This window comes from Hylobates moloch, unplaced genomic scaffold, assembly GCF_009828535.3.
Source record: "Hylobates moloch isolate HMO894 unplaced genomic scaffold, HMol_V3 SCAFFOLD_11, whole genome shotgun sequence".
Taxonomy (NCBI): domain Eukaryota; kingdom Metazoa; phylum Chordata; class Mammalia; order Primates; family Hylobatidae; genus Hylobates; species Hylobates moloch.
Window position 1 is genome coordinate 41,317,102 of NW_026652286.1, and position 23,336 is coordinate 41,340,437.

Sequence of the window (23,336 nt, forward strand, 5' to 3'; positions counted from 1 at the left end):
GGGGCCGAGAGGGCAGAGCCCGAGCCAGGAGGGGCAGAACTAGGTCGAACCTGTGGGCTGAGGCTTGCCTGGGACAGGGACCTGTAGAGGACCCGGCGGGAGGTCTGAACTGCACGTGCAGTACAGTTGACTCGGGAGACTACCAATCCAGAGGGTGTCGTAAGCAGGTGTTTATATCCATTCGCTGAGTGTCTAAACTAGTGCCAGGTCTTTGGTATGTCTTTGGTACTTCCCCATCCCCACCCCCAACGTATCCATCTACCCTATCCCACCTCCCCAAAAGAAGCCCGAATAAAACAAAATCCTTGATCTCAAGGAGCTCAACATCTATTTGGCACGGGGGGAGGGGGATTTTTGGGGGGAGGGCTTATGGAAGGGCTGATTTTTAAAAACCAAGTTGAATGAGGCCGGGCGCCGTGGCTCATGCCTGTAATCCCAGCACTTTGGGAGGCCAAGGCGGGTGGATCACGAGGTCAGGAGATCGAGACCATCCTGGCTAACATGGTGAAACCCTGTCTCTACTAAAAATACAAAAAAATTAGCCGGGTGTGGCGGTGGGCTCCTGTAGTCCCAGCTACTTGAAAAAAAAAAGTTGAATGATTAAAATAAAAAAAGAAATTCAGCCCACCTCTCCTCTGAAATCAGATTAGTATATCCAACTGCCTACTTAATATCTCCACCTGGAGAGCTTACAGGTATCTCAAACTTAAGATGTCCAAAAGCAGGCTCCTAACCACCCTTTCCCCACCAAAGAAATGCTGCTCCTTTCACTGTCTTTCCCACCTCAGTCAATGGCAAATCCATTCTTTCTGGTTTCTCACACCAAAACCTTGGAGTCAGCTTTGAGACCTCTTCCAAACCCCTTCTTTCTCTTCCCCTCTTCTCTTTCCCTCTCTCTTTCCCCTCCCTCCATAAGTAATCCTTCAGGAAATTCTGTTGGTTGTGCCTTCAGAATATATCCAGAATCCAACTATTTCCCACCATCTTAAGTACTACAACCTTGGTCTAAGCTGCTATCATTTCTCACCTGGGTTTTCCACAGCCTTTGAACTGTTCTCCTTGCCTCAAACCCTTCTCATGCTTCTCACCATTGCCCCTACAATCTATTCTTTTTAGAGCAGCCAGTGATCCTTTTCAAATACAAGCAGATCCTATCACTCCTCTGCTCAAAGCTCACTAATGCCCCCTCATCTAATTCCTTCAGCTGAAGGCCAAAGTCCTATCATGGCCTACAAATTGCTGATAACTGCCTGCTACCTCTGTAGGCTTCTCTCTCCATATTCACACTCTACTACCGCTGTGCCTGAATCACACCAGACGTACCCCGACCTCACAGACTACATACATGCTGTGCTGTCTGCTTGTGTATCAGTTAGGAGATACACAAGTTATGACTGTTATTTATATTTTGTAGAGACTATGTTGCCCAGGCTGGTCTCGAGCCCCTGGCCTCTAGCAATCCTCCTACCTCGGCCCCCTAAAGTGCTGGGATTACAGGCACGAGCTATTATGCCCGGCTGTGATGGTTAATTTTATTTGTCAATTTGACTGAGCTAAGAGACGCTCAGATAGCTGGTAAAGCATTATTTCTGGGTGTGTCTTTGAGGGTATTCCTGGAAGAGATTAGTATTTGAATAGGTAGACTAAGTAAAGATCATCCTCACCAATGTGGATGGGCATTGTACAATCTGGTGCCTAAAGAGAATTTAAACAGGCAGCTGGTAGATTTGCTGTTTTAGCTGAGACATTCATCTTCTGTCTGTGGACATCAGTGATCCTGGTTCTCAGGCCTTCAAACTTGGATTGAATTCCACCACCAGATTTCCTGGTTCTCTAGTTTGTAGACAGCAGATTGTGGGACTTCTCAGCCTATCAGTTCTGTTTCTCTGGAGAACCCCCACTAATACACAAGTTTTCTGGAGCTGCGTAACAAGTTATTACAAACTAAGCAGCTTAAAAACAAACACCTATGTAGTATCTCACAGTTCTGTAGATCAGATGTCCAGCATGACTTTACTGGATTCTCTGTTCAGGGTATCATAAGCCTGAAGTCAAGATGTTGACGGGGCTACTCATCTGGTGGCTCTAGGGGGTGGGGGTGGGGGGTCCACTTCCAAGCTATTATTGTTGTTGGCAAGATTCAGTTTCTTGCAGTTGTAAGACTGATGTCGCTGTTTTCTTCATGGCCATTAGCCAGGAGCCACTCTCAGGTCCTAGAGGCCACCTGTCTTCCTTGACACGTGGTTCTTCCATTTTCAAGCCAACAACAGTGCCTCTAACCCTTCTCATGCTTCACACTTTTCTGATGTCCCCTTCTGCAACCATAAAGAAAACACTCTGCTTTTAAAGGGCACATGTGACTAGATCAGGCCCACCCAGACAACTTACAGTCAACTATGCCATATATTATAACCTTCTCACGTAAGTAAAATTTGTCATATTCACAGTCCCATGGAATATGCAGCATATACTAGGGAGATATATACTAGAGGGCAGGAAATCTCAGAGACAGTGGTCCCCAACTTTTTTGGCACCACGGACCAGTGTAGTAGAAGACACTTTTTCCACAGACCAGGGGAGGGGTTAATGGTTTCAGGATGATTCAAATGCATTACATTTATTGTGAGCTTTACTTCTTTTACTATTGCATTGTAATATATAATAATTATACAACTCACCATAATGTAGAATCAGTGGGAGCCCTGAGCTTGTTTTCCTGCAACTAGACAATCCAATCTGGGGGTGATGGGAGACAGTGACAGATCATTAGACATTAGATTCTCATAAGGAGCATGCCACCTAGCATGTGCCATTCACAATAGGGTTCATGCTCCTATGAGAATCTAATGCTGCCGCAGAGAATCTAATGCCACCAATGATCTGACAAGAAGCAGAGCTCAGGTAGTAATGTGAGTGATGGAGAGTGGCTATAAATACAGATGAAGCTTCACTTGCTCACCCACCACTCACCTCCTGCTGTGTAGCCTGGTTCCTAACAGGCCATGACTGGTACCAGGCTGTGGCCAAAAGGTTGGGGACCCCTGATCTAAAACTTCCACCTACCACACAAATGCTGTAATAAAAAGACCCAAAATATCATGGCTTAAACATGATAGTTTATTTTTTTCTCTCACATAACCATCCAAATGTAAGTACTCTGAGGCTACCATGGTAGCCTTTAGTTGTTCTGCCTTCTCCAAGGAAGTAGTCCTCATCTTTAAGGTCCAAAATAATTTACCACCATGTGTGCCAGGTCCCATCCCAACTAGTGAGATGGAGGGAAAAGGAAAGGAGAAGGCATACCCTTTCTTTTAAGGGCACAGCCTGGCAACTGCACGCATCAATCACATGACCAAACCTAGCTGTAAGGAAAGCTACAAAATCTAATCTTTATTTTCAGTGGTCATATGCCAACAGAAAATTTAGAGGCTCTTTTCATAAAGAAAGGAGACAATGGATACTAAGGACCACTAGTGGCTTACACAACTAGTTGAACAGTAGAAGAGTGAACACTTCTTCAAGATGTTCTCAAGGCTTACTCTCTCAATTCTCTGTTCAAATGTCACCTTATTAGTGAGTTCTTCCCTAACTGCCCAACAGAAAATAGCAACTCTCTCCCCAACATCCTTATCCTCTTTACTTGCATTACTTCTCTCCATAGCACTTATTACCACTTCATATAAATACTTATTTATTTCCTATTTCCCCTGACTAGAAATATAAGCTCCATGGTAGCAGAGATTCTGATTGCTGCCTACTCTATCCCCAGCTCCTATACTAGGCACCATGAGTACATGATCAGAAAATATTCATGGAAAAAAATACATAAATGTATAACAATCTTCATTTGTGAGTAAGAAAATAGGCTCTGGAATCAGACTGCCTGGATTGAAATCCTAACTTCATCACTTACTAGTCATGGGATATTTTACCTCAGTTTCACTTTTTGAAAATGAAGATAATAATGTCTACCTTATAGTATTGTGAGGATTAAGTGAATTAATGCACGCAAAATGCTTTAGAATCGAGCCTGGTAAGTAGTAGACATCTGATATAAATGTTAAGTGTTTAGTTGTTATTCATTTTGACATAACGGTGAACAAGACAAAGGATTCAATGAGGGTATGAATAAACAGCATGGACAACTCTTTCATGAAAGGGCAAGGAACAGTACCTGAGTCACAATAGTCCTTAAAGTTTAAGGCCTTAAAACAAGAAAAAGGTGGGTGCCGTGGCTCATTCCTGTAATCCCAAAACTTTGGGAGACTGAGGTGGAAGGATCACTTGAGCCCAGAAGGTTAAGGCTGCGGTGAGCCGTGTTCATACCACTGCACTCCAGCCTGGGCGACAGAGCAAGACCCTGTCTCAAAAAACAAAAACAACAAAAAAACACAATCAAAGCTCTTCAGACAAAGACAGAAAGGAATTCTGTTCAGCAAGCTCTGCTGAACCCTCAACACTGCCTAAAACTCTGTTTCTTTTGTCAGTTCATTCTTCCATTCCGGGCAATGAGTATTTCAAACCTCTTGTACTCTCTCATCTTCCATTTCCTTCTGCTTTATTCTCAGATGATGACTTTACCTTCTATTTGAAAAAAGCAGATGCTGTATTATCAATCAGCATTCTCCAGAGAAGCAGAATCAATAAGATATATACATTCATATAAAGACATATATTTTAAGAAATTGGCTAACACATGTGTGGGGGCTGGTAAATCCAAAATCTGTAGGGCAGGCTGGCATGATAGAAACTCATGCAGAAGTTAATGATGCAGTCTTATTTTTTCCTCTTAACTTTTTTAAATTTTTATTTTTTTAGAGACAAAACCTCACTCTGTTGCCCAGGCTGGAGTACAGATCATAGCTCACTGCAACCTTGAACTCCTGAACTCAAGCAATCTTTCCATCTTGGCCTCCCAAAGCATTTGGGTTACAGGTGTGAACCACTGCACCTGGCCTGATGCTGCAGTCTTGAGGCAGAATTTCTTCTTCTCTGAGAAACCTCAGTTTTACTCTGAAGGCTTTCAACTGACCCATATTATCAAGAGTAATCTCCTTTATTTAAAGTCAACTAAGTGTAGATGTTAGCCATACCTATAAAAATGCCTTCACAGTAACACCCAAATTAGTGTTTGATTAAATAACTGGGTAATATAGCCTAGCCAAGTTGACACACAAAACCAACTATCACATGCTATTTAAAAGGAATTCTCTCTACAACTATTTGATCTTTGACAAACCTGACAAAAACAAGAAATGGGGAAAGGATTCCCTATTTAATAAATGGTGCTGGGAAAACTGGCTAGCCATATGTAGAAAGCTGAAACTGGATCCCTTCCTTACACCTTATACAAAAATTAAATCAAGATGGATTAAAGACTTAAATGTTAGACCTAAAACCATTAAAATCCTACAAGAAAACCTAGGCAATACCATTCAGGCCATAGGCGTGGGCAAGGACTTCATGTCTAAAACACCAAAAGCAATGGCAACAAAAGCCAAAATTGACAAATGGGATCTAATTAAACTAAAGAGCTTCTGCACAGCAAAAGAAACTACCATCAGAGTGAACAGGCAACCTACAGAATGGGAGAAAATTTTTGCAACCTACTCATCTGACAAAGGGCTAATATCCAGAATCTACAATGAACTCAAACAAATTTACAAGAAAAAAACAAACAACCCCATCAAAAAGTGGGCAAAGGACATGAACAGACACTTCTCAAAAGAAGACATTTATGCAGCCAGAAAACACATGAAGAAATGCTCATCATCACTGGCCATCAGAGAAATGCAAATCAAAACCACAGTGAGATACCATCTCACACCAGTTAGAATGGCCATCATTAAAAAATCAGGAAACAACAGGTGCTGGAGAGGATGTGGAGAAATAGGAACACTTTTACACTGTTGGTGGGACTGTAAACTAGTTCAACCATTGTGGAAGTCAGTGTGGCGATTCCTCAGGGATCTAGAACTAGAAATACCATTTGACCCAGCCATCCCATTACTGGGTATATACCCAAAGGAGTATAAATCATGCTGCTATAAAGACACATGCACACGTATGTTTATTGCCGCACTATTCACAATAGCAAAGACTTGGAACCAACCCAAATGTCCAACAACAATAGACTGGATTAAGAAAATGTGGCACATATACACCATGGAATACTATGCAGCCATAAAAAATGATGAGTTCGTGTCCTTTGTAGGGACATGGATGAAACTGGAAAACATCATTCGCAGTAAACTATCGCAAGGACAAAAAACCAAACACCGCATGTTCTCACTCATAGGTGGGAATTGAACAATGAGAACTCATGGACACAGGAAGGGGAACATCACATTCCGGGTACTGTTGTGGGGTGGGGGGTGGGGGGGGCGGGGACAGCATTAGGAGATATACCTAATGCTAAATGACGAGCTAATGGGTGCAGGAAATCAACATGGCACATGGATACATATGTAACAAACCTGCACATTGTGCACATGTACCCTAAAACCTAAAGTATAATAAAAAAAAAAAAAAAAGGAATTCTCTCAATCTCCAAATGCCAAATTTTAAAATCATTTAGATCTGCTCTTATCCATTCCTCCCTCCTTCCTGTTACCAATTAGAGATGCTCTTTCTCTCTCTAAAGGCTAGTTCTATACATTTGCTCTGGGACTATTCTTTCTTGCCTCCTTTCATTCAACAAATATTTATTGAGTATCAACTGCATCAGGTACTGTTTTCAGTATTTGTTTGTATCAGTATACAAAACAGAAACAGTGACAGAAATTCCTGAGCTATGGAGCTTACATTCAAGTGGTAGAGACAGATAATAAAGAATAAAATGACACTTTGGGAGGCCGAGGTGGGCGGATCACGAGGTCAGGAGATCGAGACCATCCTGGCTAACACAGTGAAACCCCATGTCTACTAAAAATACAAAAAACTAGCCCGGCGTGGTGGTGGGCGCCTGTAGTCCCAGCTACTTGGGAGGCTGAGGCAGGAGAATTGCTTGAACCTGGGAGGTGGAGGTTGTAGTGAGCCAAGATCATGCCACTGCACTCCAGTCTGGGCAACAGAGCGAGACTTCATCTCAAAAAAAAAAAAAAAAGAATAAAATGAATAAACTACATAGCATGTGAGAAGCGATATGTGTTATGGAAAAAAACAAAGCAAAGGGAATCAGGAATGTCTAAAGGGAGCATAGGTTACCATTTTAAACAGGATAATCAGAGTAAGCCTTAATAAAAAGGTGACATCTGAGCAAGGACTTGAAGGAAAGGAGGACAGACCTTCTCTCTATCTTTTGTCTGGTTTATTATTTTGAGACAGGGTCTTGCTGTGTCACCCAGGCTGGAGGGCAGTGAGGTGATCACGGCTCACTGCAGTCTTTATCTCCCAAGGTCAAGCAATCCTCACACCTCAGCCTCCCACGTAGCTGGGACTACAGGCATGTGCCACCATGCCCAGCATATTTTTTTTTGTAGATATGGGGTCTCACTATGTTCCCCAGGCTGGTCTCGAACTCCTGGGCTCAAGTAATCCTCCCGCCTTGGCCTCCCAAAGTGCTGGGATTATAGATGTGAGTCACCATGCCAGGCCTGTCTGGTTAATTTTAATTCATCCTTTGGGTCTCAGCTTCAAAATCACTTCCAGTGAAGCTCTCCTTCATCCCTCAAACAGAACAAGTTTGCACTTCTGTATGTTTCCATTACAAGATACATTTCTTCTTTATAACATTCATCACAGTTGTGATTACTGGTCCTATATTAACCTTCACATAACTACGTTAAGTTTCAAGAGAACACGGATTGAACGTTCTTGTTCAGCTCTGTATTTGCAGGGCTTACGTTAAAAATGGTAAAAGCAGTCACTCAAATATCTGTGGAATATGTGAATATATAGATGAATGTGGGGCATACCCAGAAAAGGAAAAACAGAATCTCTATTACAAGTAACTAAGCTAATTACTAACTAATCAAAAGGGGTCTAGACTCAAGACAAGAAGCTATTAGGAAGCACTCTGTTGAGCCCCTGTGTCTCCGTGCTGGAGCTGGTGGGACTCCTTTTTTAAAAATTAAATTAAAAAAATTTTTTTAAGTATAACAACAACAAAAGCTGTTAGGAGACTGCTGCTGTAATGTGTATAAGAGCTGATAAAATTTTAAGGGGCCGGGTGCAGTGGCTCACACCTGCAATCCCAGCACTTTTGGAAGCCAAGGCAGTTGGATAACCTGAGGTCAGGAGTTTGACACCAGCCTGACCAACAAGGTGAAACCCCATCTCTACTAAAAATACAAAAATTAGCTAGGTGTGGTGATGGGCACCTGTAATCCCAGCTGCTTGGGAGGCATCAGGCAGGAGACTCGCGAGGCGAGGTGGAGGTTGCAGAGAGCAGAGATTGCATCACTGCACACCAGCCTGGGCAGAGCGAGACTCCATCTTAAAAAAAAAAAAAGCTGATAAAAGTTTGGTTAAGGTAATAACAATGAAGATGGAGAGAAGGAAAACAGTTTAAGAGATATTTAAGCAGAACTATAGGACTTAGAAATTAGGTGGAAACTAGAATGGCAGAATGATTTGCTCCAGATGGGGCCTTTTAGATGTTGACTGATCTGTGACTATTAAGGGTAGAAGATACCACTTACTGAGATTTTGGGTGAAAAACATCTTTAAGTCATTGGAAAAACGTCAAATGTTAGATGTGCAGGTTCACTTCTGTCTCTTCTGATAAAAAAGCCTTTCTCTTAGTTATGTTAATAGTAAATTGAATTGGGAGGAGATTCAAAGATGGTCATTCAACAAATATTTGTTGAGCACACATTATATGCCAAACACTGTGATAAGGATATAATGATGAGCAATACAGACATGGACTCTGACTTTGTGAGGTATATGATGAAACACCATTAAAAGCACTACACACCGGCTGCTTGCTTTGCTCCATGCCTCCCTGATGAAGCCCCCGTCATAGCTGCTGCCAAGCCTGCCACTACTGCCTCTGAGCAGAAGATGGCTGTGCCACCCAAGTATGCCAATCTTGGCAAATCTGCCAGGAATGTCTTCACCAAGGGCTACCGATATGGCCTAATAAAACTTGAAAACAAAATCTGAGAATGCATTGGAATTTGAAAGCTTAGGCTCAGCCAACACTGAAATCACCAAAGTGACAGGCAGTCTGGAGACTGAGTTCGGCCTGATGTTTATGAAGTGAAACACACAACACACTAGGACTGAGATAACTGTGGAAGATCATCTTGCAAGTGGACTGAAGCTGACTCTCAATTCGCCCTTGTCACCTAATACTGGGGGGAAAATGCTAAAATCAACACCAGGTACAAGCAGGAGCACATCAACCTGGGCTGTAACCTGGATTTTGACATCACTGGACCTTCAATCTGGGGCGCTTTGGTGCTGGGTTGCAAGGGTTGACTGGCTGGCTACCAGATACATTTTGAGACTGCAAAATCCTGAGTGACCCAGAGCAACTTTGCAGTTGGCTACAAGTCTGATGAATTCCAACTTCACACTAACGTAAATAATGGGACAGTTTGGTGGCTCCATTTACCAGAAGGTGAGTAAGAAGTTGGAGACCACTGTCAATTTCACCTGGACAGCAGGAAACAGTAACACTAATACGGTTTGTCTGTGTCCCCACCCAAATCTAATCTTGAATTGTAGCTCCGATAATTCCCATGTGTTGTGGGAGGGACCTGGTGGGACATAATTGAATCATGGGGGCAGTTTCCCCAAACTGTTCTCATGGTAGTAAATGTCTCACGAAATCTCATGGTTTTACAAGGGGAAATTCCTTTCACTTGGCTTTCATTTTCTCTCCTGCCTGCCACCATGTAAGATGTGCCTTTCACCTTCCACCACAATGATGAGGCCTCTCTAGCCACATGGAACTGTGAGTCCTTTAAACCTTTTTCTTTGTAAATTACCCAGTCTCAGGTATATCTTTACCATAAGTGTGAAAACAGACTAATACAAACACTCACTTTGGAATACCCAAGTATCTGATCAACCCTGACACCTGCTTCTTGGCTAAGTGAACAACTATAGCCTAATAGATTTAGAATATACTGAGACCCTAAAGCCAGGTATCAAAATGACACTGTCAGCTATCCTGGATGGCAAGAATAACAATGCCAGTGGTTACACGATAGGTCTGGAACTGAAATTTTGAGCATACTGTACAATTGTTTACTTTTACATTATTTTGCAGCAGAGCTACCTTCAGAATTTAGTGTATCTTTTACTGTATGTCTGGGATGCAAGCATTGCTAAATGTTTAGACTTCCAGGCTAAATATGTTAATTTCCAGGCTAAAGATAATTCAGCTTTAAAGTGTTACTCTTTCAGAGGTAGAGAAGAAACCCAATTCCAAAAAAGGTCCTTTCAGCTATAGACTTGGAGAAGGAACTTGGTGGCCCCTCTAGAGAAGCCAGGTTTCTTTTTTATCTAGAAATGACTGCATGTGGAAGCTAATAATATGTAGGCATTTCGTAAATTCATATTGAGTAAATGAATGAAATTGTGACTTCCTGAGAATTGAACCTTGGTTTCCTAACTCTAATTAATGAGAGGCTTGTTGCCTGATGGTGTGTGCAAACGCACTTGAAAGGGACTCTTTTAGACAGATCTTCATGACCTGTTTCCACCCCAGTTAATCATCACCTCTTTTACACCAAAAGATCTGCAGGGTGTGGTAACTGTTTCTTTTCTGCCATTCTGGGGTGGAGAGGGTGAATGTGATGAAGCCAATAATTCAGGACTTAATTCCTTCTCATGCTGTGGTTTTGTGACCCTCCACCAGTATATGAAATAGCTTCCAGGAGTTCCAGATATAAGCTTGGAAGAATCACATGGTGACAACACTCAGAATCTAAATTGGACTTCCGTTGTATTCTCACCACTCAATTTATTTTTTAGCAGTTTAATGGGTGTATTTTAGAGCCTTCCATTTTGTGTGAATTTAGATCCTCCCCTTCAAATGCTGTAATTAACATCATTCAAAGTAAAACTTGAAAAATTATTGAAAAAAAGTGCGATACACCAAAAGCATGAGGAATTACGGGAGCTGGAGTCTGAGAAGAGTTCTTTGAGGAAATAGTAACTAGGATCTGAAGAATGAGAAGTAGATAAAGGGGGAAAGCATTGTAAGCCAGAAAACAGCACATACAAAGGCCTTGAGATGAAACAGTACATGACAATCTAGAGGAAGTGAAAGAAGGCCCGTGTGGCTAGAGCACAGAGGGAAAGAGTGAAGTGTGATTTGAATAAATTCAGCAAATAGTATTGACAGTCCATTGTTTGATAGTTACTGATAAGATAAAGCTGGAAGTAGTCACAGGCTGGATCATGCAGGGCCTTGTAGATCATATTTAGAATTCCAGTTTTTATCCTAAGAATGGGAAGCTCTTGCAAAGTTTAAGCATTAGTTTGCATGTTATGGCTTATGGGTGAAGAACAGATTGAAGGGATACAAAAGTGGGTATAGGAAGCAGTAGCAACTGCAATAACCCTGGTGGGAGATTATGGTGAAGGTGGAGAGAGGGGCAGTGAGAATCAAGGGATATTTAGAAATGTAAACTGGTAAGATTTGGCAATTGAGTGATAGAAAAAGCCAAATGCCTTCTAGCTTCTCCAACTGGATGGGTACCAGGCATAGGATAGTTTATTAGGAAACATGTTGAGTTTGGGATGTTTTTGAGATACTTAAGTGGAGATGTCAAATAGCTTGGAGGAGATCTGGAAGTCATCAGTAACTAAAGTTCAGAGTGGGGATGTAACTGTCCTAGAAAAATTAGACTGAGAAGAACAGAACCTAGAGAAACTTTCAGATTTAAAGGCTGGGAGGAGGATGAGCCTGCAAAGGAGGCTAAGCAGCTGTGGTCAAAGAGGTAGTAGTAAAACCATGAAAGTAGAATCAGACACCAATGGAAGAGTATTAATGAGAAGAAACTAGAAAATAATACTAAATGCTACTGAGAAGTGAGGTAGTGAGGACTGGGAAATAACCACCGGACTGAAGGATAGGAAGGTGATCACCAAGGTGACCTTGGCAAGAACCATTTCAATAGAATGAGAGTTGCAGAAGTCAAAATGGACTGGGTTGAGGAATGGAAATGGAAAATGACTTGTAAAATGGAGAGGCCCAAACTATCTAACTGTTTTGAGAAGTTTAACTGTAAAGCAGAAAAGATGGAAGTATAACTGGAGGGGAAATGAGGTATGAAGTGGTTTATTAACAGGAGACTCTTTAGCATGTTTAAACACTGATGAAAAGAGTTCAGTAAAGTGGAAGTCAAAGATCCTCCAAGAGGAAAGGACTAAGATTCCAAGCACAGAATAGGCACTGGCCTTAGACAGAGGTATGCTTGCCTTGTTTAGACAAAAGAGAAAGAATGATGCATATGTGTGGGTAAATAAGTTGTAGAATGCTGAATGACCAATAGCCTCTACTTTTGTCTATGAGGTAAGAAATAGTTACTTGCATAAAGTGAAGATAATGGTGCGGAGGAGTGATAAGAGATTTAAGAATGTTGGTTTGAAATAGTCATTGCAGGTAAAAGTTAAAATGACTAGAAAAATCTAGTAGGACTATGGGGCTGAGACTACATTTGAAGCTGATAACCATGGATTCATAGTGATATAAATCTGCTCCACAGTTTCCTTGGGTGGCATTTAGCTGTCCAAATGCACGTACAGACAAGTTTCACTTTATTTAAGGGTTCAAAAAGAGATGAAAGGCAAGGAAATTCAGCCTATTGCATGAAAACCACTAGTTTAAGCTATACAGGAATCTAAAGAAGGAAGGTACTAATGGAAAGCAGAAGCATTGGCTGCAGTGAAATCAGAGAACGATAGAGGGAATAGTTCAATAAACCAAGTGGAAGGAATATGGTCAATAAACAAGATGAAAGTATTTTGAAGATGGAGCAGTTTGAGGTGATGATAATGGCCAAGATATGACAAACGGAGTGAGTGGCCAAGACAGAGTGGAAATCATCAGAGATTGGGCCAAATAACTAAGAGACAAAACACCAAATGAATTGTCTATGTAAATGTTAAAATATCAAGGAGTGGATAGGAAGACCAAGGGCTAGCTATTTAAAGTAGCAGGAGAGTAGTAGTAAATGAGAGTGGTAGACAAGTAATCAGAGGGTTGTATGGATGAATAGCCTCAAAAGAATGAGGCTTTGCAAAGGAGTAGGCAGTTCTGAAGCCACAATGGCAGGAACAACAAAGTATTTCCAACGTTTACATTTATGGTAACATGATAAAGCTTGTCAACATTTATTCTTTAGTGTTGTGCTTGGAACATCACATTGCTCCCATTATGCCAATGGCTATCACTTTATGGTAAAACCTGAGGAAGACCAGATTATGGAAGGTAAAGTGGTAGGAATAAGGTTTTTCTCCTGAACACTGAACATATTTATAAACAGGAAAGAACCAGGACAAGAGATTGAAATTTTAAGAAAGGGATTAAGAGATGGGTCAGACTGAGGGACACTTGTTTTTTCATGCCTAGAGGCAGGTTAAGTACAGACAGAAGCTCTCAAAGTTCAAAGAGCAAAGGCTTTAGTCAGACAGATCTATGCTCCAGCTCTTCTTTAGCAATTACTATTGTGTGACATTGAAGGACGGGAAGCACAGATAATTCACAGTGGAAGTTTATTGCAAGGATACACACAAATGTTGATGTGGAAGGGTCCTCCCACCAGCAGCACAGTATCACAGGTCCCATCCTCCTATCTTCTGGAAGTTAAGAAGTTCAAACCTGTTTTACTTGCATTTATATCTCCCAAGGACAGAGTGCCACTCAGTGGGTAAGGTCCTAGTCAGCAACTTTTACCTTACTAACAAACTTTTCTGTTCAAGAGATAGCAGCTAAAGAGGGCAAAAAACATGATTGGAACCATTTTTCTCAGTAAGAAACTTTGTATAGGCCGGCCGTCGTGGCTCACACCTGTAATCCTAGCACTTTTGGAGGCTGAGGCGGGCGGATCACAAGGTCAGGAGTTCCAAGACCAGCCTGACCAATATAGTGAAACCCCGTCTCTACTAAAAATACAAAAAAAAAAATTAGCTGGGCATAGTGGCGTACGCCTGTAATCCCAGCTACTCAAGAGGCTGAGGCAGGAGAATTGCTTGAACCCGGGTGGTGGAGGTTGCAGTGAGCCTAGATTGCGCCACTGCACTCCAGCCTGGGCGACAGAGCGAGACTCTGTCTCAAAAAAAAAGAAAGAAACTGTGTATAAAAGGGCCTTTTGGCACATTCTGGATTCTTGCTTCCTCATCTGTTAAGTGAGGTTAATACCTCTTACTTACAGTTGTTGTAAAGATTAAGATAAAGCATGACATCTACCAAAATCAGAACCTACACAAAGTGGTTACTTACAGTTGTTGTAAAGATTAAGATAAAGCATGACATCTACCAAAATCAGAACCTACACAAAGTGGGTGCTCATTAAATACTATCTTAAGAGGCAGCCTGCTGTGTAAAATGAACATGGACTTTAAAGTCAGATCTGCACTTTAATACCGGGTCTGCTACTTGAGAATTTCAATTTTCTGCTCTGTAGATAGGATAGAACATCTGCTTTGTAGGTAGTTGTAAGAAGTTTTAAAATTATTACTGTGGAAACCAATGTCTAAGAGCTTCAATTTCTCTAAAAAAGGAAACAGGGTCACCTGATGAGGGCAGGGTATAGGATTAAGGACAGCAGTAGAGGTGTAAAATAACTGCCATGGTAATTAGAGAAGGAAATGGACCAGGAACCCATAAAGGTGTATGTTGGTGTGACTGCGTGACTGCGTGTTGGTGTGAGGACTTGGCTGAGGTTGGAGGCCCTGAATATTTACTGTCGTTCATTACACAACTGTTTTTCTCTAGCAGTTTGAATGGAGGAGTAGAAAAGACAAAATAAGTGGAATGATACAAAAAGATGGCCAATGGTGGCAAGAAAATGGGGTGATGGAATGATATGCTATCCAGGCCGCTGAATACAGAAGTAAATTACACAAAGTTGGGGGGCAGGGGAGGCAATAAGGAGAAAGGAATGGAGAGGCTGGAATTAGAAATCACAGAATGTACTCAATGGGACCAATGTGGGGCAGATGATGGAAAGCTGGAATTAGGAGATTCTAGACGAGCAGTGAAACATTAAGGTAGCATTAAAGAAGTCCCGAAGATTTCATTTTATCCTTTTTATCATAACCATTGCCATCTACTTCTCCCTTCAGTTTCCCTTCCTTGGATTTGGCTGTATTGCAGAATATGGTCCCCAGATCTCTCCCTTCCTCACTGCCCGTGAAGACAAGCACACAGACCTTTGTTCAAAGGTTTTACTGCTCATTCTGAGAAGACTGTACATACTAAGAAAGTAACAACCTGGGGAAATGGCTGAAGTTCCAAAAGACTCCAGACTTCTTACAGATTTCATCTCTCTTCTGTGGCCACTAACTTCTCAAGGAGGCAGTGCCCAAAAGCCCTGTGGTTTTTTGATCCGTTGTACTTTGATAGCTCCTCCTTTCCCTAGATCCAGCAGAATTGCAGACGTATAGGACATAGTTCACAAAACAACAGTTATGAACCAACAAATACTTGGCTCACGGTTATGAGCCATTTAAGTCCGTCAGACTTAAAGACAACTAGACAGAGCTCCCATTTTCTGTCATCTGGGCAGGAACCAATCTCTTGTTGTATAAAATGGCCTTCTGGTACATTCTGGAATCCTGCTTTCTCATCTGTTAAGTGAGGCTAATACCGCTTACTCATAGTTTTGTTGTAAAGATGAACTAAGATAGAACATGACATATTACCCATTTTAAAATTGTACACACAGACCCTGCTTTAACCAGATGCCTACAAATGCTCAGGTTTTCCTTCTACAAATAGAAGACAATTTCTCAGCTGCCAGGGCTGAAGCCAGCAGATAGTAAACGACAGAACAAAGGATTGTGCCAATAAAGCAGGCAAAGCTTCCTTGCCCAGAATATAAATCAAACTGTGTAAAAACCGGGTATACTGGCTCCAGGAAAAGGAGCAAGGACACCCAGCTTTCAGGCAACCTCGAATTCTCTCTGTTTAGGATTCACCAACCCCAAGGTCCACTGGGTCCTTCAATCTGAGGGTCCATCCAGGGCCTTCCCTCCTGGGGTTGGGGATGGCTAGCTGCCTGATGGAGAGACCCCAGGCTGTTCAACAGCAACGCCTGGCACAGCCGAGGCAGCCTCGTAGTCTGCGATGCGACGCTGTACCAGGGCAGGCATGAGCTGCACGTAAGCGGCCATGAGGCGGTGGTTGGAATGGATCAGCTTCCCAGCACAGCTGTGCAGACAGGCCTCCTAGAAGGAAGATAGGGTTTAAGTGGAGGATAAAGGTGTCCTGTCGGGCCCGCCTCCTTCCTTCCCCATGCCCAGCCTAGGGGTGAGGGTCGTGGGAAGGCCAGGGCCAGAAGTAGGGGAAGTGGGGTGAGGAGGGAAGCAGTCTACCGCTAAACGCTGTTTGCAGCGTAACCTCTCTACACAGTTCCCCACCTCCTCAGCGTCCAGAGCTCGGTGGTGCAAGCTGGGCACACAGCGCTGGAAGCAGAGTTCTGTCATCCGATTGTAGACCAACAGGAAGTCACGGAGCTGAGAGAAAAGGGGGACCACGAACTCAGCGATAACGGCCCCACACTTCTAGTCAAGGTCGCGCCGCCCAAAGTTTCCCAGGCCCGCGCACCATAGCCCGAAGATTCCAGCCCTCAAATCCCTGGCTCTATGGGGTTCCCGCGATGTGTGCAGGAATGCGAGCTGAACGTCTGGCCCCGAAACGACTTAGTTCTCACTCACGTTTCTCAGTTGCTGTTGCTGCTGCTGCTGCTGCTCCATCACGCCACCGGCGCATGCCCTACGCCACTTCCGTTTAGCTTCTCGGTGCCACCCCGGAAGTAACCTCTCGCTGCTCTCGAGAACTAGCTCGAGTATCGCCCTGCCCCGGCTGCGACGTCACCTCCGCCCTTATAATCTGCGACGTGGCCGGCTTCTTCTGCCCGGAGAGGACGTCACTTCCGCCGAGTCCCTGACCTGCTGCTAGGATCGCGACGGGAACTGGAGCCCGAGGTCCCCGCGCGGCCCGGGCCTGGCGCCCTGAGGGGAAGAGCGGCCCGGCCCGAGGTGAGAGGGACATGCTTGGGCGACGGGAAGTTGAACGCACAAACCTGTCCAGAGGGCAAGATGCCCCGAGCCCCGGGGAAGGATGAGGACACACCTGATGTCCAGGTGTATGGGGTGGGGGCGGGGACTCACACACCTGGGAGACATAACTGACTGTGGAAGGGATCACCGATATTCTGGGAGAGAGAGGCTTTTACCAGAGACTGGGAACATACACCAACTGATCTAACTAAGGCCTGGTGGGGAGGGCCCGAGGAAGACGAGGTGTATGAGACAGAGGAGGGGAGACCCCCTGAAGGAAGGGGGAAGAAACACTAAAGGAGTGTGAAAGGCCAAGCAATGGAGAACAAACCCGAATATGGGAGTGAAGACCTGAGCCCTGGAAAGGGTTCATCTCCTGCTCAGCATAAACACGCCTGCATGGAGATAAGTTCTAAGAGAGCAGACTTTCCCTCTTCACTGTTGTATTTTCATTGTCACAAATAGTGCCTGACACATAGTAGGCACTCACTAAATGTCTGCTGAATGAGTGTAGAAATAATCACCAGAGTCCTGGTGAGGTTGGGGGCTTGTGAGAAGACACCGTGCTTTGGTGTGCCTGTGTGCAAATGTGCGTTTTGGAGGGGAGAAATACATATACCTGAAAAAAGGAATGATGGCCAAACGCTGGGACACTCAAACCCTGGGACAGCCTTTAAAGAAATGACAGAGGAGGCCTCCTTCTTCTAGAGTGCTGGCAAGTGTCCAGAACTTCTGTGTTGGGCTTTGCAGGGTGCTGGGGTGGAGAGTTTTACTCCAATACCTTTCCTAGCCATGACGGACGGGATCCTAGGGAAGGCAGCCACAATGGAGATCCCTATCCACGGGAACGGCGAAGCCAGGCAGCTTCCTGAAGATGATGGGCTGGAGCAGGTGCTTCTGTTTGATTCTTCTAATTGTTTCAATTTAGGAATCCAATTTATAAATCCTGGGTTCTCACCCTCCATTCCAGTAGCCTTCCCCTGACTTATCTGACTCCATTCTTTTTACATATCATTTTGATTCTATGCAGATTTCCCTTGTGTACTGTCTTTATGATGCTTGAATCCAAACTTGTTCCCACCTCCAAAATGCTTCTGCAGCCCCTGTGTTCCTCAAGCAACCCCTCTTCTCTGGCCTATAGGACCTCCAGCAGGTGATGGTGTCAGGACCCAACCTCAATGAAACCAGCATTGTGTCTGGTGGCTATGGGGGCTCTGGTGATGGACTCATCCCCACAGGTATGAATGTTCAGAAACAGGAATCTTGGGTGGAGGAGGGGACAGGAATGGTTTGGGGAAGCATAGGATATGTCTAGGAAAGCTTGAATTATGTCTGGAGATCTTGGGAACTTCTGTTTGTAGGAACCCCATGGACTCTCCTCAGCCCAAAAGCAACTCCCAGCGTTGTCCATCCATTTCCCTTTTGCCACTTAGCCCCTGAAATGGCTCATTTGTCCTTTCCCTGCTACCACCTGAGTCAAGTTAAGACCTACTTCACAGGAATACCCCGCTCTACAGCTTGAGGCTGAGTTGGAACTTTGTGAGGCTTCTTAGAATTTTTAGATTCTAAAGTTTAGAGGAACAAACAGCCCTGAATGTCACACTAAGATTCCACATGGGAATGCAACCAGGTTTCTTGTTATCATGACCCACCATCCTTGACTCCTGCTGCCCCCAAACTCAGTGTATTTTCTTCTGTTTCCTCTGCCCCTGTACACCAACAACTCCCTGCAAACCCCTCCTCTAACCCCCAAGGAGGCCATATGTATATCAGGATTTGGTTCTCACGGTGCAAGGTCCAAGTTCCTCCTAGTAAGCAGGAGAATCCAGTTGTCTGTAGCATCTCCTTCAGGGAAGTCAATTTCATGTGCTGGAAGAGAAGTATGGGTGGGGGCCACAGAGGTGTCTGGTGTATCTGAGAGAGGCTGGTGTCAGAGAACTTGATCCTTTAGGGTCTGGCCGCCATCCATCTCACAGCACCACTCCTGCTGGCCCTGGAGATGAGGTGGCTCGGGGCATTGCTGGAGAAAAGTTTGACATCGTCAAGAAATGGGGCATCAACACCTATAAGGTAGGATTTAAGCACCTCTCCCTTTCCCAAAACTCCTTATGTGTACCTTTTTCCCTTTTCCTCATGATCGTAATATCCCATCTGTGGCTGAGAGTAGGAGCCTGGGGGGTGCTGGGGTAGATACCTGTTGTGTGGGGATGCTGTTAGGACTCTGATCTATACCTCCATTTCCCAATCAGTGCACAAAGCAACTGTTATCAGAACGATTTGGTCGAGGCTCACGGACTGTGGACCTGGAGCTTGAGCTGCAAATTGAGTTGCTGCGTGAGACGAAGCGCAAGTATGAGAGTGTCCTGCAGCTGGGCCGGGCACTGACAGCCCACCTCTACAGCCTGCTGCAGACCCAGCATGCACTGGGTGATGCCTTTGCTGACCTCAGCCAGAAGTCCCCAGAGCTTCAGGTGCCTCACCCAGACCAAAGAGGGTGGGAGAACTGGGCATGGGCCCTCCCAGGCAGTCATTCCTCATCCTCCCTCCCTCCTGCAGCCCACAGGGAGAACCCCTTCAGGGTGGGCCCAGCCCTACCCCCAGCAGCACTCACCTGTGGAGGCAGCCTAAGGGTTTGTACAGAGGTCCAGAAGTTGGAGGGGGTGGGGGAGGGGGCACACTAGGTGCCTCAAAAATAACCCCTCTCTGCATTGGGGAGAATGCCTTCAGTGCTCAGCCTAATCAGAGCCCCTCCCCTGCTTGCCACACTAGCTCTCAGACTGTTCCAGTCTTGTGAACTTACCCAAGAATGCCCACCACCCACATTCCTACCCCAGGTATCCCCAGGGTGATCCCACTAACTTTCCGGCTAAGAGATCCTTGCTGGAGGCAGTCCTTGGTTGTTCCAGTTTTGCTGGCTGTGTCCTCCCCGGGGAGGAAGGGAATGAAGGGCTCTACAGCTCCAGTCAGGTAGGGAGTGTTATTCAAGGTCTGTTCCTCCCTTCTGCCCTCAGGAGGAATTTGGCTACAATGCAGAGACACAGAAACTACTATGCAAGAATGGGGAAACGCTGCTAGGAGCCGTGAACTTCTTTGTCTCTAGCATCAACACATTGGTCACCAAGACCATGGAAGACACGCTTATGACTGTGAAACAGTATGAGGCTGCCAGGTGTGGGCACTGGCAGGGCTTAGGGTTTGGGGAGTTGGCTGGCATGGGTGGAAATTTGGGCATTAGGGGCATAAGAATTCAGGAAGGAAAGGAGAGTATGTGTTGAGGATAAAGGGGTGGAGAACAGCCTTTATCACCCCCTCCCCAGGCTGGAATATGATGCCTACCGAACAGACTTAGAGGAGCTGAGTCTAGGCCCCCGGGATGCAGGGACACGTGGTCGACTCGAGAGTGCCCAGGCCACTTTCCAGGCCCATCGGGACAAGTATGAGAAGCTGCGGGGAGATGTGGCCATCAAGCTGAAGTTCCTGGAAGAAAACAAGGTGCCAACCCCACCCCCTTGACCCTAGCCCACCCCCTCAGACCTTCCCCATTATTGAATGAGGAAATGCAGCCTAGCTAGGGAGTAGAATGTTTACCCCCTCAACCCCTGGGCCTTTCCAGATGACCCTCCCTCCAATTCCTGGCCCTTTCCTGTTGGAGGATTTGGCTGCTGGTTCCAGGAACATAACTGGGAAAAATCACCCCCTCAGCTGGGGTACCAAAACCCTAGGCCCACAAATCCAGTGAGGTTTCTTCCATCAGACTGACCCTTCTCCTTTGACTCCCTGGGTAGAGTTCAGCCCCTACCCCAAAAGCACCATCAGAGCAGAGTCCTTGTACCCCTGGTCTGTGCCTGGGCTCAGGCTCATAGACCCTCAAGAAGGGCGCCTGAGTCCAGCCTTAGCTGACCCTGCTGGACCCCCAGATCAAGGTGATGCACAAGCAGCTGCTGCTCTTCCACAATGCCGTGTCCGCCTACTTTGCTGGGAACCAGAAACAGCTGGAGCAGACCCTGCAGCAGTTCAACATCAAGCTGCGGCCTCCAGGAGCTGAGAAACCCTCCTGGCTAGAGGAGCAGTGAGCTGCTCCCAGCTCAACTTGGCTATCAAGAAGGACATTGGGAAGGGCAGCCCCAGGGTGTGGGAGATTGGACATGGTACATCCCTTGTCACTTGCCCTCTGGCTTTGGCTCCTTTTTCTGGCTGGGGCCTGACAGCAGTTTTGCCCACATTGCTATGGTGGGAAGAGGGCCTGGAGGCCCAGAAGCTGCTGCCCTGTCTATCTTCCTGGCCACAGGGCTTCATTCCCAGATCTTTTCCTTCCACTCCACAGCCAACGGCTATGACAAAACCACTCCCTGGCCAATGGCATCACTCTTCAGGCTGGGGTGTGCCCCCTGACCAATGACAGAGCCTGAAAATGCCCTGTCAGCCAATGGCAGCTCTTCTCGGACTCCCCTGGGCCAATGATGTTGCGTCTAATACCCTTTGTCTCTCCTCTATGCGTGCCCATTGCAGAGAAGGGGACTGGGACCAAAGGGGTGGGGATAATGGGGAGTCCCATTGCTGGCCTTGCATCTGAATAGGCCTACCCTCACCCACCCACCCAGTTTAATTGTGCTTAGAGCCCAAGAAGATTGGGATCTAGCACTAGGAATAAACGTTTCATAAAAGCAGGCCCAGCGAGGTCAATTTGTGGGGGACTCTAGGAGGGTGGCCTGGGTGGAGACATGCTCCGTCTAATCAAACACCAGAACCCTATCAAGTCAAAAGAGCTGGGGCCAGGCAGCTGAAGTCACAGATTTCAGAGATGGTTTGAAGACCCAGTCTTCTCTCCCAGTCTCAGTTGGAGCCAAAGCTTTATTTGTCCTTTAGCCAGCACCAAGATAGCTGTGAATCTTAAGAGCACCAGATCCAGAGGGGGTTGGATTTGCTGACCTTCATCGTGCATTCATTCATACAGCAAATATTTATTGAGTGCTTTTATTTGCCAGGCACTGCGTTAGGCCCTGGGGAAACATCAGTGAATAAAACAGTCCCTGCCCACAGTGCTTAGGGCCTATTGGGGGAAAGAAACCAGTAACCGGGCAACTACAAAACAGTGATAAGTATTAGGATACAGAAGTACAGGGCGCTATGGGAGCACAAAGGAGGGGCATCTGGCATGGACTGGGGTGGAAATGGGGATGTCAGTTTGAAAGCTGAGACCTGGCCGGGCACGGTGGCTCACGCCTGTAATCCCAGCACTTTGAGAGGCTGAGGCGGGTGGATCACGAGTTCAGGAGATCGAGACCATCCTGGCTAACACGGTGAAAACCCGTCTCTACTAAAAATGCAAAACAATTAGCCAGGCTTGCTGGCGGGCGCCGGTAGTCCCAGCTACTCGGGAGGCTGAGGCAGGAGAATGGCGTGAACCCGGGAGGCGGAGCTTGCAGTGAGCCGAGATTGCGCCACTGCACTCCAGCCTGGGCAACAGAGCGAGACTCAATCTCAAAAAAAAAAAAATCTGAGACCTGAAGGGTGAGTAGATGACAAACAGGCAGGGTAAAGGGAAGAGCATCCCCAGCAGAGAGGCCAGCATATAATGAAGGCTCTGAGTAGGAACTGGGAGGAATTGCTTGGAATGAAAAATGAAGAGGGAGTGGCTAGATGAAGACTGCAGGCTGGTTAAGGACTTTTGCCCTCTGGAGAAGGAGCTGAGAAGTGTTTTAAGCAGAAATTAGACTGCATGAGAGAAATATACGGTTGAGAAAAGTAGTCCTCTGAGGCTTAAGATAGTGTCATATAGATTCCAGTTCCCTCATCTTGGGTAGTATAGTAGCCCCAGCCCAAAACTGCAAGCATGATCCCCGTCTGGGGTTCCTTCACAAGCACTGGAGCATCCTGTGGAAAAGAAGTTGAGGCGGTTCCCAAAGCTCCTGCTGCACCCAGGCGTTAAGCCTAAATCTGAACCTTGTGGAGAGGTCACAAGAAAGCTCCCTAACAGCACTTTGGTTTAGTCAGGGCTCAGGTGTCATCACTTGTATGCCCTTGGCCAAGGAAACCAGAATTTTTCAGGATTCTCCCCACCTCTGGAAGGCTGGAGGAAGGGGATGACCCACTCAGCAGATTCCCAAAGTGCAGGGATCCTCACAGGCATGACTTTGCCCTTTATCGTG

At 45.4% G+C, this 23,336-nt stretch overlaps 2 protein-coding genes and 1 pseudogene across 7 annotated transcripts; 2 read left to right on the forward strand and 1 right to left on the reverse strand.

Moving 5' to 3' along the window:
• Positions 1-596: 596 nt before the first annotated feature.
• TIMM10B (translocase of inner mitochondrial membrane 10B) lies at positions 597-16,937 on the reverse strand. 3 transcript variants are annotated; one of them, XR_009215548.1, is made up of 4 exons: positions 16,843-16,937; positions 16,546-16,641; positions 16,109-16,353; positions 597-2,315 (listed from the first exon to the last, which is right to left on the reverse strand). XR_009215548.1 is itself a non-coding variant. In XM_032166754.2 (3 exons), the coding sequence occupies exons 1-3, from the start codon at positions 16,879-16,881 to the stop codon at positions 16,177-16,179; spliced, it is 312 nt and encodes a 103-aa protein (XP_032022645.1). In that variant the 5' UTR covers positions 16,882-16,937; the 3' UTR covers positions 15,346-16,176. The 3 variants fall into 3 exon arrangements, 2 of the variants coding, with proteins under 2 accessions (XP_032022645.1, XP_032022647.1); XM_032166754.2 differs by lacking the exon at positions 597-2,315 and having other exon boundaries at positions 15,346-16,353; XM_032166756.2 differs by lacking the exons at positions 597-2,315; positions 16,843-16,937 and adding an exon at positions 16,733-16,833 and having other exon boundaries at positions 15,346-16,353.
• Positions 8,621-11,809, forward strand: LOC116476584 (voltage-dependent anion-selective channel protein 1-like; annotated as a pseudogene).
• A 106-nt stretch (positions 16,938-17,043) lies between the features above and the next one.
• On the forward strand, positions 17,044-21,871 carry ARFIP2 (ADP ribosylation factor interacting protein 2). Of its 4 annotated transcripts, none has more exons than XM_032166736.2 (8): positions 17,044-17,166; positions 17,938-18,078; positions 18,329-18,425; positions 19,139-19,257; positions 19,437-19,658; positions 20,199-20,356; positions 20,505-20,679; positions 21,105-21,870. In XM_032166736.2, the coding sequence occupies exons 2-8, from the start codon at positions 17,980-17,982 to the stop codon at positions 21,258-21,260; spliced, it is 1,026 nt and encodes a 341-aa protein (XP_032022627.1). In that variant the 5' UTR covers positions 17,044-17,166; positions 17,938-17,979; the 3' UTR covers positions 21,261-21,870. The 4 variants fall into 4 exon arrangements, with proteins under 4 accessions (XP_032022627.1, XP_032022628.1, XP_032022642.1 ...); XM_032166737.2 differs by having other exon boundaries at positions 17,978-18,078; positions 21,105-21,869; XM_032166751.2 differs by lacking the exon at positions 17,938-18,078 and having other exon boundaries at positions 21,105-21,869.
• Positions 21,872-23,336: the final 1,465 nt, after the last annotated feature.

Excerpts from the sequence above, each read along its gene's own strand:
- ARFIP2 (XM_032166736.2), top strand. The coding sequence starts at position 17,980 with ATGACGGACGGGATCCTAGGGAAGGCAGCCACAATGGAGATCCCTATC. Across the intron at positions 18,426-19,138 it reads TGATGGACTCATCCCCACAG|GGTCTGGCCGCCATCCATCT; the intron begins GTATGAATGTTC and ends TTGATCCTTTAG. Across the intron at positions 20,680-21,104 it reads AGTTCCTGGAAGAAAACAAG|ATCAAGGTGATGCACAAGCA; the intron begins GTGCCAACCCCA and ends CTGGACCCCCAG.
- TIMM10B (XM_032166754.2), bottom strand. The coding sequence starts at position 16,881 with ATGGAGCAGCAGCAGCAGCAGCAACAGCAACTGAGAAAC. Across the intron at positions 16,642-16,842 it reads AGCAACAGCAACTGAGAAAC|CTCCGTGACTTCCTGTTGGT; the intron begins GTGAGTGAGAAC and ends CTTTTCTCTCAG. Across the intron at positions 16,354-16,545 it reads GAGCTCTGGACGCTGAGGAG|GAGGCCTGTCTGCACAGCTG; the intron begins GTGGGGAACTGT and ends TCTTCCTTCTAG.